The 15,401-nt window shown below is 39.3% G+C and overlaps 1 protein-coding gene across 1 annotated transcript in view; it reads left to right on the top strand.

The window, feature by feature from the left end:
* ALDH1A1 (aldehyde dehydrogenase 1 family member A1) overlaps positions 1-15,027 on the top strand; it is a 52,582-nt gene extending 37,555 nt beyond the window's left edge. The window contains exons 10-13 of the mRNA XM_004769202.3: positions 1,447-1,611; positions 6,021-6,178; positions 9,652-9,726; positions 14,402-15,027. Of these exons, the coding sequence (XP_004769259.1) occupies positions 1,447-1,611; positions 6,021-6,178; positions 9,652-9,726; positions 14,402-14,474 (471 nt within the window). The 3' untranslated portion in view covers positions 14,475-15,027. The remainder of the gene's footprint in view (positions 1-1,446; positions 1,612-6,020; positions 6,179-9,651; positions 9,727-14,401) is intronic.
* Positions 15,028-15,401: the final 374 nt, after the last annotated feature.

The raw sequence follows: 15,401 nt of genomic DNA, 5'->3' as shown, positions 1-15,401 counted from the left end.
TCTTAAGATGAAACCGCCCTCCCCTCCAAAATCATGATTTTTGATGCTATAGTGAGATTAATGTTTTGGCATAGGCCAGAGAAGCTTTGCACGGAGATACTTGGACCCTTGGCTAGTTGCTGGCAAACCTGAACATTTTAACCAGGCACAACTTATACCACCCCTTAGTCTGGCTGTGGTAAATACTAGGCAGCAATTTAAATATCAAACCAACAGTTATTAAACCAACATTATGACTTCCTTAATCTGCTGGAAATGAAGAGATGTTTTCTTTTTGAAATATTCAATTAAGTATCGTACACTAAGGAGGACTGAGCAACTATTTTGCCAAATTTTAGGAAACGGTTTGTGGTTTCAAATAGCACTTAATCTCCTTGGATATGGGAGCAGGGCTGTGTGCTGTTAGTCTGAGACCTTTTTCTGGGATTTGGATGGCGGGGAGATTTCAGGATCAAATAGGAAGGTGAAGAGCGACACTTTTTAAGTAATAGGAAAAGACAAGTTGAATTGTCAAAAGGCTCTTCACCCTAACTTCTAGATCTTCGATCTTGTTCCTTTAAAGCTTAATTCTGGCCACCCCTGACACAGGGCAGTCTTCTCCAGGGATTCAGGGTCCAAGAGTCACCCAGGCCCTCTCAAAATAGGAATTGAGACAGGACACAGGCCTAATTCCAGTGCGTGGAGGGAAGATGGGTACTCTGGGCATCCCAGCCAGAACTCTGGACTTAACAGTTTGGGGTCTGTTTGTTTTCCTTATAAAAAATACTGTTTAACAAACCATTAAGGCTCCGTAATTCTTGCCGTGTATTTAGATGGGTTCTATGTAAGGAAGCAGGATGTTAATAATCAGGACCTGCTGGAAATTGGTATCAGCCCCACTGAGACCGCCCCACGGGGATCCGGCTAGGGGGACACGTGGGCTGTGGTCGGTGTGGGTCTGGCCAGATGAGGCTTCAGGAGTGAGGGGAAGCAAACAGAGGTCTTGGAGTCTTCAAAGCCTGAAAGCATTTTCTTTCCGGCTGCCATATTGAATCAAACCTAGTATCAAAGTTCTCTTCTCCTTTTCCTCTCAATATTTCAGTCAGGACTATAGTTTCCAAGTACGTCCGTTTGACTATTAACAGGCATTTTTGTTCTGCTATAAATACATGACAGTTGTGTGAAAAAAGTTTACATTTGTTTGCAGGGCTGATACGCTTTGCTTATGTAACTGCAAAACGAAAGCCGAACACAAATATATATCTGTAAGTGCTCTTTCTGGAAAAGTCAGGAGAATAAGCACAGAATGAGTCCGATCCACTGTCGCTGTTTTGATGGAAGATTTCACTTAATAACAATATTCCAGCATTCTGAAACCCTCATTAACAGGCTGGGCGATATGTATCCTTATAAAGCTTATTTAACCTATTCATTTATTTTCCTTTCTGGGTGGTGTTTTTCCTACAGATCGATAAGGAACAGTATGAAAAAATACTTGACCTCATTGAGAGTGGGAAGAAGGAAGGGGCCAAACTGGAGTGCGGTGGGGGCCCGTGGGGGACCAAAGGCTACTTCATCCAGCCCACGGTCTTCTCTAACGTGACAGACGAGATGCGCATTGCCAAAGAGGAGGTAAATACGTTCCTTCTCTCCCTTCCCTTCTGTGCCGTATTTTCTCAATGTGTGTGTACAAAGTGTCCCTTTGAAAGTCTCAGCCTTTGGGGACCCTGGGCGGCTCAGTTGGTTAAGCACATCACTCTTGGTTTCAGCTCAGGTCATGACCCCCACGAGATCAAACCTGGCAACGGGCTCCACACTCACCCTGGGGTCGGCTTGTCCTCTCCCGCCCCTTCCGTCCCCTTCCCACACACTCTCACACATGCTCTCTTACATCTAAAATAAATAAATCTTTATAAAATAAAATTCTCAGTTCTCTTAACCTCTTTCTTTGGTAAATGTTACTTTTCTTTTTTTCTTTTCAGATTTTATTTATTTATTAACAGAGCGAGAGATCACAAGTAGAGCAGCAGGCAGGCAGAGACAGAGAGGCAGCAGCAGGCTCCCTGCTGAACAGAGAGCCCGATGCGGGGCTCGATCCCAGGACCCTGGGATCATGACCTGAGCCAAAGGCAGAGGCTTTAACCCACTGAGCCACCCAGGTGCCCCAAATGTTACTTTTCATTTCTTTTACTGATTAATGTTTATTTGTAATCAAAACTAAAAACAGTAAGGAAGTCATGAGGCCAGGCAAGAATTTCTAGTCGAAGACCGATCGGGATGCTTAACAATGTCTAGGGGCTTCTTCCACAGCTCTAAAGTAATGGAAAGGAAAGCTTCATTTGGTTGTTGCTTTCTCTCCTCTGCAAAGAAATAATATATTCAAAAATAACTGGAAAATGACTACATGATATGTAATCATTTTTTAAAAAAATTAAACCTCTTGGGCGCCTGGGTGGCTCAGTGGGTTAAGCCGCTGCCTTCCGCTCAGGTCATGATCTCAGGGTCCTGGGATCGAGTCCCGCATCGGGCTCTCTGCTCAGCAGGGAGCCTGCTTCCTCCTCTCTCTCTGCCTTCCTCTCTGCCTACTTGTGATCTCTGTCGAATAAATAAATAAAATCTTTAAAAAAAAAAATTAAACCTCTTACTTTGTGATCACTGTAGATTCAGCTGTGGGCATGAGAAATAATGCAGACAGATCCCCTCCATGTTCACCCAGTTTTCTTCAAAAAATGGTCTCATCTCGCAAACTATAGCATAATATCACAGCAAGTATGTTGACATTGAAACGGAGAAAACGGAACGTTTCATCTGCACCTGAATCCCTCATGTTTCTTTAAGGGCCAAACCCCTGTCCCTCCTCTACCCGCCCCTCCAATCCTTAACCCCCAGCTTTCCCTTAACCACTAATCTGCTTTCCATTTCTATAATTTTGTCATTTCAAGAATTTTGCATAAGTGGACTCATACTCTGTGCAACCCTTCGGAATTGATTTTTTTTTTTTCACTCAGCTTAATTTTCTACAGATTCATCTAAATTGTTGCATCTCAGGAGAGTTTGTTTATTTTTATTGCAGAGCAGTTCTCTTGAAATTGGGAAGACTGAATCCTCTCACTTCATTCTTCTTCAAAATTGTTTTAGCTACCCTCGTTCCCTTGCTTTTCCATATAAACTTTAGAATAAGCTTGCCTACATATATTTTAAAAAATCTTACTGGAATTTTTAGAGAAATTGTGTTAAACATGTCTATCAATCTGGTGAGAATTAACGCCTTGAATGCATAGACTCTAGCAGTCATTGAACATGGCCTGTGTCTTTATTTATACCTTCCATGATTTCTTTCATAAGGATTTTATAGTTTTCGGTGTGTGAGCCCTAAACATGTTTTATGAATTTATGCCTAAGTATTTTTTTGAGCTATTGTAAGTAGAATCTTTAATTCTGGTACACATATGCTTATTGCTAGTATAAACAGATGTAACTGATTTTTGATATTTTCTTGATGTTGCTGGACTCAGAAATTGTAGGAGGTTTTTAGAGATTTCTTGGGAATTTGTATGTAGACAGTTATGTCATCTACAAATAGGAAAAAGGATATTCCTTCTCATCTGTATGCTTTTTCTTTTGCTTGTCTTTTTCGTTTGCTAGAATCCTGGCATTATGTTGAATAAGAGTAGCAAGAGTGAGCATCTTTGCTTTGTTCCCTATCAGAGCGGAAAAACATTCACTCTTTGCCACTGAGTATGATATTAGCTGTGAGATTTTTCATAAATGCCCTTAATCAGGTTTTCGAAGTGCCTTCCGATTCCCAATTTGTTGAGAGGAAAAGGAGGATGGATTTTGTCAAATGCTTTTTCTGCATCAACTGAGACGATTCTGTGGGTTTTGTTTTTTTTTGTTTTTTTTTCCTATTCTACCAATGTGGTGTCTTGCATAGATTGATTTTTGCATACTGAACCAGCCGTGTATCTCTGGAATGATTTCCACGTGGTGATGGTGTATAGCTCTTTGTAGGTATTGCTGAATACTATTTGCTAACACTTTTAAGGAATATTTGCAGTAGTTGATATTGGACTATAGTTTGATATTTGTCTGCAGTTTGAGGGATATTGGTCTGATTGCTTTTGTTTGTTTGCTTTGTTTGAGTGCTTTTATTAAAATGAGAACCATTTAATGATTGCTAACTATGTGCCAGGTATAGTGCTAAGTGCCTAATAGTCAATGTAAAACACAAGTATACTCCTATGAAATAACAGAAATACAAATGTTTTATTTATGTGATATACAGATTTATATTGCTGACATTCCTATTCATTTTTGTAAAGTTTAGTGTATATGTTTATATAAATGTTTATATAAATATATTTAATATAAACACAAAATATTCTCATTTAATTCTCACAGCCTCTTGAGAGAAGTGTCGATATATTGTTTTCTTATCGTGGAATCTCTCCAATATAAGAAGAGAGCCTGTATGTGGTCTTTTCTTCCCAGAGACAAATACTCTCTTTTATTATTTTCACCTATTTGGACTGGTATTATTTTTCTTTTCTTATTTTTTTTTTAATTTTATTTATTTGTATATGTGCTGCTGAAGCAAGCACAAGATTTTATTTATTTGACAGACAGAGATCACAAGTAGGCAGAGAGGCAGGCAGAGAGAGAGGGGGAAGCAGGCTCCCCACTGAGCAGAGAGCCCGATGTGGGACTCGATCCCAGGACCCTGAGATCATGACCTGAGCCGAAGGGAGGCTTTAACCCACTGAGGCACTCAGGCACCGCAAGACTGGTATTATTTTTCTAAAAAAAAAAAAAAAATCTCAGAATATTTATCTGGTGTATAATTTCTACATTATGTTTTAATCATTGGCAACTAAATAAAATTCAACATTTTGAATTGAAAATTCTGATCCAATAATTTTCTTAAATAATGGCATGGTAGTTGTTTTCCGTTTCTACATATTATATGTATTTTATCACCCTGTGAATATAACATGTCAAACTTTTTTGAATCTTTTTATATCTTTATGCCTTTTGTATCTTGAGCTCTCCTTTGAGCCAACTGTGATAGATGTTTCTGTTATCATCCTAAGTAGTAGATAAAAACCCAAGGCCCAAAGCAGAAAGGAGGCAGCTCACATGGCTAGTTCAAGGCAGCTTGAGAGTGTCGTCTGCTCCTCATGACCACCACTCCCCGCTCTGTGTGACCGACCGTTGCTCGTACTAACCTCATTACCACCCAGTCCCACTTAACCTAACAGCACCAAATCCCATGGAGCATGTGGGGACCGTTCTGTTAAAAAGTGATAGGGTGTTAATGTTAGGAGGAGGATTATGAATAATTTAGGCCACAAGTCAAATTTATAGATGAGGCGACTGAGATCCGTAGAGCTTAGGTGGCTGGTTAGTGTTAGATATAGATGGGCTCTTCAAACTAGAAGGCTCTCTTAGCCCATTTCTCCAAACTCACTATGTCCATTGGTTTGCTCCTGGCCAGTGGCCAGCCAGTGTCTCTTTAAACAGCATCATCACCAGGTAATCCATTATTTCTTAGGCTTTTCCATGTTTGGACAATGCTAAGCATTAGAAAGTTTTGCCTCTGGCAACACATGAATCCCTCCTGGTATGTTCTGCTTGTTGGCCTCATAGCTTCACTGTGCCCTTGTCCACATAAGAACCATCCACATACTTGAAAATCACACTCATCGCCCATATGACTCCTCATGCTCTATATGCTCTTGGCCCTGTTTTCAGCTCTTGTACTTCCTAATTTTCCTAGACAAATATATTGCAATTAAATATTTGGTGAGCACAAGGTAATTAATGTTAAGAAGATGTAATCCAGAGATATGACATATAACTATATAACTAGGCTAGTTTGCATTTAGGAATTATAAATAATCTACCTAGTAGACAGAGGGTTTTCTTTTTTTTTTTTTTTAATTTAATTTATGATAGCTTGTAGGGGAATAAAACTACAATACCATGGAAAAACATTTAGTTTTAACCTATTACTTTGATTTCTTTCATTTTTTATGGTATAGATATTTGGACCAGTGCAGCAAATCATGAAGTTCAAATCTTTAGATGACGTGATCAAGAGAGCAAATAACACTTTTTATGGCTTATCAGCAGGAATCTTTACCAAAGATATTGATAAAGCCATCACAGTCTCCTCTGCTCTGCAGGCTGGGACAGTGTGGTAAGTCCAAAGCGCATAAGATCATCTTTTCAATGTTAGTCACATTAACATGTTACTTTGAACTTTGTTCTTTCCTTATTTACCTATCGTTTTTTGAGGTATTGACACTGTAGTATTTTCAGGGGTATGACACAATAATTTGATATTTGTATACACTGCAAAGTGATCACTACAATAGGTCTGATTATCATCAGTTCTTCTCCAAAACTAATTTTTTTTTTGTGATGAGAAAATTTTAAGATTTACTATCTTGGCAACTATCCAATATGCAATACAAAATTATGTACTACAGTTGCCATGCTGTACGTTATGTCCCCATGACTTACTTATTTTATACCTGGAAGTGTGTACCTCTATACGTTTTGTGTTTTAGATTCCACACATAAGTGAAGTCACAGTATCTGTTTTTCTCTGACTTCTTTTATTTAGTATAATACCTTCAAGGTCCATCCGTGTTGTCACCAATGGCAAGGATTTCCTTCTTTTTTATGGCCGAGTAGTATTCCAATGTACACATTCTCACATCTTCTTTATCCGTTCATCTGTTAATGGACACTTTGGTTGTTTCCATATCTTGGCTATTGCAAATAATGTTGCAATTAACATAGGGTGCATATATGTCTTTAAAGAAATGTTTTTATTTCCTTTGGGTAAATATTCAGCAGTAGAATTGCTGGATCATAGGACAATTCTATTTTTAATCTTTCGAGTTACTTCCATGCTATTTTCCACAGTGGCTGCACCAATTTCCACATCCACCAACTGCCCAAGAGAGTTCCCTTTCCTCTGTGTCCTCCCCAACACGGTGATTTCTTATCCTTTTGAAACTAGTCATTCTGACAGGAGTGAAGTAATCTCTCAAGTGGTTTCAATTTGCATTTCCCTGATAATGAGTGATGTTGAGCATCTTTTCATGTGCCTGTTGGCTATTTGCATATCCTCTTTGGGAAAATGTCTATGTAGATTCTTCTCCCCATTTTGTTTGTTGGACTGTTTTTTGATTGTTTGTTGTATGAGTTCTTTATGTAGTCTGGAGGTCAGTCTCTCATTAGACATGATTTGAAGATACCTTCTCCCATTCAATATAGATTGTCTTTTCATTCTGGTAATGGTTTCCTTGGCCATGGGGAAGTTTTTTAGTTTGATGTGGTCCCTACTTGTTAATTAGTGACGTTAAGTCATTGATCAAAGCTGAGATGCAGACCTACTTGACTCAAAAGTAGTGATTCTCAACCCTGGCTGTGCCTTGGAGTCATCTGGGGAGTTTTAAAAATTAAACTGGACAGAGGCAGTGACCCTCAAATCCATCAGTTGTACCAATCTCTGGGACTGAATGGGGACTTTTATGTAAGGAGTATTTCTCAAAGCTCCCATGTGATTCTTTGTGCAACTAGAACACAGAAAATGCTAAAATGCTAAAATGATTCTTTCTGTAGTAATGTTTTCTGTCAGAGACTTAAAATCAAGCAAATTCTTAAATAACCAGGAGGGTTAGTGGTTGAAGTGTAATTTTCCTATGATAAAATTATTAATAAGGTTCAGCATTACTATTAGATGTATGTATATTATCTCCAATTACTAAAAACTTACTACACACTAACCACTATCAGAAGGACATTCTATTTTTAAAAAATAATAACCTGGTGAGATATTTCCACTTCCATTGTACAGAGGAGAAAATATATGCTCCGAGAAGCCAGACACCTTCCTCAGTATCCCCCGGGTACTAAGGGGGCACAGCCAGGGGTCTTGGGCTTGGAACCTTCCTCCTTCATAACGAGAAAAGGCTGTGGAAGGAGAATCAACTGGCAAAGCTGATTATTTTGAAATTAACGGTTTTTTCTGAGTATTCGTTAGTTCTCCAATGACTTAAATAGTTTCATTTCCAGTATAGGGTCAAAAGAGCAAACTCATTTTCTGCACCTCTTAACAAGGACAAGTTTCAGGTTTTTAACTTTGGAATGTGATATGCCTGCTCGAGTAGACTGAGCATATGACATCATTCTGCCCAGTGGTGTGGAAATCCCCAGTCAGGAATTCCTCTGTTATTAAAACAGAGGCATATTCTTACTGATATTTATTCTAGAACATAATTCTAGTTCTGGCATGGTCCCAGGCATAGTTTCCACTTGGTGTTTCAGGATAATCATTGAATCCCAGGGTTGATTTTACTCATCATTTCAGAATAGGGACCTAGCTTTGCAGAGGAACAATTAAAGCTGAACTAAGTTGTGTTTTGAAAGCATACATTTATTTAAGGAGCCCTGCTACAGAAGGAGAGACTTGGAAGAAACTGTGGTCCGGTGGGATATGTGGAGCTCTGGGAATTTGGACAGTAAATGCTTTAACTGAGGGGACGTCTGAGTATTGTCTCCGGATCACGTTCACAGTCAGACGTCCGTGCATCATACAATGTATCTAGGGGTCACATTGTTGTTCTCCTATTATGGTAACATCAAGGGATGTTATTTTATAAATTTTTTAAAAGATTTTTTTTTATTTATTATTTTATTTGGTAGACAGAGAGGCAGGCAGAGAGAGAGGAGGAAGCAGGCTCCCTGCTGAGCAGAGAGCCCGATGCGGGGCTCGATCCCAGGACCCTGGGATCATGACCTGAGCCGAAGGCAGAGTTATTTAAAGCTCAGAGGCTTTAACCCACTGAGCCACCCAGGCACCCCGGAGAGGAAATATTTTAAAAGAACCTTGTTTTTCCTTTAAATTGTGTTTTTTCTCCTTATGTATAATGAGAATCATATAGGTCATTAAATTTTGCTGTTCACCTTGGCCATCAGGAGATTGAAAGTTAAACAAATTGCTTATGCCCTGCGAAACTGTATTCTTTTTCTTGTCTTGAACTTTCATCATCATTTTCCTTCACTTTTAATTACTCATGTTCTTATAATTATGTTTGTTCATAGACTATCTTTTAAATATTTTACAAAACATGGCAAGGGATAAACAAATCAATAGTGAAATCCAACTCCTACTAAGGCCCATTAAAGTAATTTATTAAAAGAATTCATGGAAAAAGTGAACTGAGTCATGTGATAAATATTACAATTGCGAAAGATAACTGATTCTAGCCTTTTACGTACACAATCCTCAAGGGATTTATAAAGCTTATGAATATAGACAGTGAAAAACACCCACCCCACACACACCAGTTCTCTGGCAAACCATGTCCTTTCTCCTATGGCTTATGGGCTGTTCTGTCGTCTAATAAATCAAACTACAGTTTCTCAGGGACATAATCCACTACACCAGAAGGACTGTCCACACACACAGCTGCACCATTCTCTTTCTTTCTAGGCAGTACATACACGTTACTGCATTCTAATTTATACTACTGCTTTAAAAAAAATAACAATGAGTATGCTGTATTGAAATCAGCAGGGTTGTTAAGGTTGCTAACATTCCAGATTCAGGAGTTATTTTGTCAGTTAGGATCTACAGTATACTTCTTCTTTTCCCAGGGTGAATTGCTATAGCGTGGTATCTGCCCAGTGCCCCTTCGGTGGATTCAAGATGTCCGGAAACGGAAGAGAACTGTAAGAATAACTTTCTATTCAGATAAATGCTTCCCTTGATCAAAATGACTGTCATTCCAGCAAATCGATCCGTACTTGCTACTTGAATTAAAACCTACCTCTGTTCTTTCCTAGAGATTCGTACTGTCAAATAGCTTTTAAATGCTGGATTTAGCCCATAAGTGCAAGAAAGTGTTGGTAGAAGGGAACTGTAACATATTACACTCCTACTATTCATGAGGGACCACACTAAGCACTTTACATTGGTTACTGAAATGTTGCCTACTTTTAGAGTTTCTTGCTATGTATAAGAATGGAATCTATCTGGGAAATATTTCCAAAAAGGAAGCAAAACTACACATTGATGACTAAGAAATATGAAAATATAATGACACTCTAGTCATTTGAATATACCTCTTTAAAAAGTAAATTAGTGTCTTTATCTCAAAAAGCTCAGTGTAAGAAGTTTCTCATTTGTGGGAATATTTTGATATGGAATCTAAAATTTTAAATTACCCAAATTAGTTCTTTTTGCACTAAAATATAAACTGAAAAGGAAATTTAACGACGGAAAAGATGTTTTATAGTCATGACTAGATTGAGAACATATATATAAATTCATTTACAAGGCTTCAAGTTGCTTTTGAAACCTGGGTATATAGACTCTTTAAAAACATACATATACATATGTATACACAGAAAGTGGTAGCAATATATTTGGTTAATGTTGTTCAAACGGTTTTAACCATTTCATCTCAAAATTTTCTTGTATTTATCAATATGTTTTAAAAGTCATAAAGAATAAAGACACATCCTATACAGACCTCATGGAATCAAGCGTAGGAAAGCTGCCCATTCTGTAAATAGCAAGTAAGAATGAGCCTCAGTTTCTAAAGGTCACAAATGCATTAAATAGGCATCTACTTTGTCGTTTAAATAAATCAGCAAAATTACAATGAAGCAATCATCTTCAGGGAGCCAGTAGAAAGGAAGAATCATAAAATGGTTCATCCTCCTCCTCAATATGTTCACTAAGCATTTGCTCTGTATATCAGGGCCCAGGAGTTAGAGATATGCGATACCCCAACCCATCCTCCATGTAACTGTGGTGGCAGCAAGAATTTCTAAAAGGATAAGTTGTGCAACAGAATCTCCTCTCCTCACACTGTGAAGTGAACAGTCGTAGACAAGGAGTTCATAAGTCGTGGAGGTAGAAAAGCAGATTAAATGCAGAGCACAGCACTGAGGGACAGAAAATCTGGGCACCACCGGAGTGTAACATTCATGGCATTGCTTTACCTCTCACGATTTTGTCTGTCCAATATGATCAGTAGTCGTGGTGGGAACAGGACGGGGGGAACACACTGCAGAGACTCAGTGAGCTCCTTTCCATACTGAAGATTCCATAGTTTTAACCCTTGTGGGAACTCAGTGAATAAGAACTTACTGGCAGCTGACAGAATCAGAAAAGACCGCACAGAAAACACAGGACTTGATCTAGGCCATGAAACAAATGTCAGATGTCAGGAAGCAGAGAAGGGAGCGTTCCTGAGGTTACATGTGGCGCACTGCGTGGGGCTAGGGGGTGGGGAGTTAGTGAATTTTGATGGCTGGTGGGGATTTATGGGGTTGGAGAGTATGATTTTAGAGTTAAATAGGATACAGATTAAGAAGTCTTGCATTCAAGAAAATTGGCTTGCCTTTTGTTGAGGAAGCAGTGAAAAACCATGGGTATCTTTAGAATGTTGGTGGGGAGAGAATGAGCTTTTTACAAGCTCATCTCGTAAAAAGAACATGGCGTCGTAGAGGAAGCGTTATGGGATCCTAGCCGACCTGCACGAGAATCCCAGCTGCACCTCTTGCTAGCCATACAGTCTGTTTCAAGTTGTACCACTTTTGAGCCTCTGTTCCCTCCTATTTAAGATGGAAATGCTAACAAGCCTCTTAAGATGGCTGTTTGAGAGGCCAGCGACACACTGTGTGTCCACCCCACAGCATTCTGTCACCAGGTGGGGCCTCGGCAAATGGTTCCTTCCCTCGTTCCTTTTCTTTGTAACATCCATTATTACAGAGCCCCTTAACAGAACTAATTACTGTACAAAAAGCTTTACTTTGTATTCTGTACAAATACAAGCTATACAAGCTGTATTCTAAAGGAGAGTTAACTCGTTCTTGGCCCAGCTACCTAACACGTTTCCCTAAGAACGCTGAAGACAAAACAATCATAAGGGACAAAATGACGAAAGCAGACCAAATATATCAATTTTGTTGAATACAGTTTGGTCCAACTTTAAGGTTGAGGCATAAGGAAATCAAGTAAGAGAGGGAAATGGAAAAATAAAGATCAAACATAAATAATTTCTTAAAATTCTGTTACGTGCATATAATTTCCTTCTACATCTATGTAAATACAAAGAAGCGTTATACTGTCATTTTTTTTATTGCAAAAATTCTGGCTGAGGATGCTGTTAATGTCTACCTGAACCCAAATTTGGCCAACTTAATTAACAAGTCATTTACTGCAAGATGTTTAAAGAGAATTACTGAAGCAGCAAACTTACATGACTCCCAAGAGTTCAATTACAATTTATCCTTAAAGACAGAAGGGTGAATTGATCAGTTGGGAACAGAGTCCTCAAAGAGCCAAGACGAACGGTGCACAGACTTCAGCATGGTGGTAATACTAAGTCCCTGAACTTGGGATTGGTCTCCGTTCATGGTGCTGGCACTGAACTGAGTCAAATGGTAGAAACTCCTTCCTTTGTGTAACTGTGCTCATTTTTACTTGAGTGAACGAAGTCACTGGAGACTTTACTAGTATACGGTCGCAAACTTAATCAGTTCTTAGCACCTCACAAGAGATTTCTTTCCTCCTGTCCCTTGCAGGAAAGGGGCATGAAAGGGCTATAAACTACCGGACTTCCAGAGAAAGCACATGAATCTGTTTGTTCGGTTCTATGCTCCAAGTCAGTGTAGCGAACATTATCCCCGTGCCCACTGAAGCGGCACCAGGCTATGTTCTGGGGACAGAGAGAGAAAGTTGTAACTTGCTTACCGGGATCTTATCACTACAGTGTGGACCCGGGGGAGATGCAAGAGGGTCCCACAGAGGTTTGCTGGAAAGAGAAATCTCGGGCCTCTCTCCAGACCTACTGAAACAGAATCAGCATTCGAACAAGGCCCTGGTGACTGGTACCTTGAGGATTTTAGAAGCACAGAACCAGTAGCCCACAGAGCCACAAGACAGAGAGAAATGCAAACAAATGTGTTTGTGTTGTATTGCAGACATAGGAATGTCTATGCGTCGGGATACTTAGGAGCAGGACTTAGTTCAGCCGGAGTAGGACAATAATCACACGTAGTACTCTCCTGAGAGTTTCAAGTGTCCATGTCACCCGAAATACAATGGAAAGCCCATTGGCAAAAATCATGCGTTAATTTATCTAACTTTGTGAGATAAAATACTTACTAAAATATTATCCTTTAATGGGTTTCAGACAACTGAGGCTAAGTCCTTTAATTACTTTGAAGAACATGTTCATTGAAGCTTTCAGAAGGTATTTTCAGAAGCTTAATTGCCCAATAAAATAATCAGCGTTAAGAGGATTAGGTTACCACGAGAAGAAGTTGTCTTCTACATACCTGTCTCCATCACCAGAAGGGAGGGGAGGGAAGAGATCGAGATCATTTTCCTGTCAGCCTGCATGTGCCCGAGTTATGATTTTGAGAGTGCCGCTACGTACATGCGAGTCCTCTCACCAAAACAATATAGAGAATAACGAACCCAAGGCTTTTAGTCATTTCTTCAAAAGAGAGTAAATTACGGTTTCCAAAACTGGTAGGAGCTCTCAGTAAACCCAATAACGGGTACCAGGATGCTAACTGGTTGACTCAGGTTAGTTCTTGATCATTTGGGTTGGGTTTAAGAGTTAGATAAGCACATGGCAGGGGCTGAATGAATAGAAAAACCCTGAAACCACAAAAAGCCCAAAGGTCTGAATTTGGGCCAATGAACTCTCTCTTCTCTCTCTCGAAACAAAAAAGAAACAAACTCTAACAATAAAGGTCGGTATTTTTGTTTTGTTTTGTTTTCCCCCAAACCAAGAGATACTACTAAAACTACATACAGCTAGAAAATATGTTTCAAACTCTATCAGGGCACGTTAGCATGAAAATGCCCCGTCATCACTTCTGGGCCAATCACACACAATAAAACTGTTGAGCTAAGCTCCACTTGAATTTATAGTTTTACTGCACCATTCAAGCGATTATATATTACGACTTCTCCTCTTGTACTATATCTCTCTTACTTATTCGAACCTAAACTAGAAATGTTACAATTCTTGTTGGACTGCATTATCTGGGTTTTTTGTTTTTTTTTTTTTGTGGTGAGCTTGTTTATAGTCAAGCAGAACAATGTCAAAACTAGACAATTTATGTGAAAATCAACAGAACGCACATAGTCATTTAAAATGCAAAATAATAAAAAGAGCTTTAAAGGGTTCCCCACAAGGGGATTTATGTAAGACCAGATATCTTCTGGTTGGCTGGCTACTATTTGAAATGCTTCCGTACTCAGAAAATATTTTCCATTGTCCCTAGCCAGATAGGCAAGAACAAATCTGTACTAAACCATGGACCATGGTCCATTTGCACTACTGTGTTAACTTCTGTGGGTTTCTCCCCCTCTCTCCAGGGGAGAATATGGTTTCCACGAATACACAGAAGTCAAGACGGTCACAATGAAAATTTCTCAGAAGAACTCATAAAGAAAGGACAAGAACGGAGCAAAACATCCTCAATGACTAAGCATCTCCTACAGTCACTAATACATTGTAGTGGGTTTTAAATACAAAACTGTTCTGTTCTTGATTTTTCTTAAACATCAGCTAATCATATTAGTATTAAAACTACACATAGAAAACTTGACATGTAGCTTATTCTGAAAGAATCTTTTCTCTTCTGATATGTGACCCCCTCCCCGCCCCCAAGTCCTATCTGTAAAAAAAAGGACGGATCTGATGTAAGAGCTCTCCAAACTCTGTAATGGCCATGCACTTCTCTTTGTAGCTACTTGTCCAGGATAATCATGTTCTAGAAGAGGACCAGTTGTCATGTAGCTTCTTTCTCTAATGACCCCATAAAGTCCTTAACACACCTTTGAACTGCAGAATAGATCTGTTCTGTTCCCAGTAGTTGTGAAGTCACTGGAGTTTGTTGAGATGTCGCCTAGAATGTCGTGTCTGCTTGTCAAAGGAAGTAATGCCTGAAGTCCTTCGCTGTAACCTAAACATAAAGCTTAATAAAAACAACCTTGCATGATTTTTGTTAAGTCTGAATTTTTTTAAAGACTATTTATTTATATGAGAGAGAGAAAGAGCATGACTTGGGAGGAGCAGAGGGAGAGGCAGACTCTGTACTGAGTACGGAGCTGGACCTGGGGGGGCGGTGCGGGAGGTGGTGGGTGCGGGGGGAGGTGGGTGCGGGGGGATTCGATCCCATGACCCTTAGTGAGATCATGACCTGAGCTGAAATCAAGAGTCAAACACTCAACTGACTGAGCCACCCAGGCCACCCTGGTTTGAATTTTTTAAGTAGAAGTTTTGTGTATGGTTATTTACTCTTCCTATCACTGGAAATCAGTGTTAAATTGGACATCAAGATGAATTTAAGAATAAAAGTCTGGGCGCCTAGGT

Source organism: Mustela putorius, unplaced genomic scaffold, assembly GCF_011764305.1.
Source record: "Mustela putorius furo isolate JIRA1106 unplaced genomic scaffold, ASM1176430v1.1 tig00003854_pilon_pilon_pilon, whole genome shotgun sequence".
Classification (NCBI taxonomy): Eukaryota; Metazoa; Chordata; class Mammalia; order Carnivora; family Mustelidae; genus Mustela; species Mustela putorius.
This window is presented reverse-complemented; position numbering and strand designations above follow the sequence as displayed.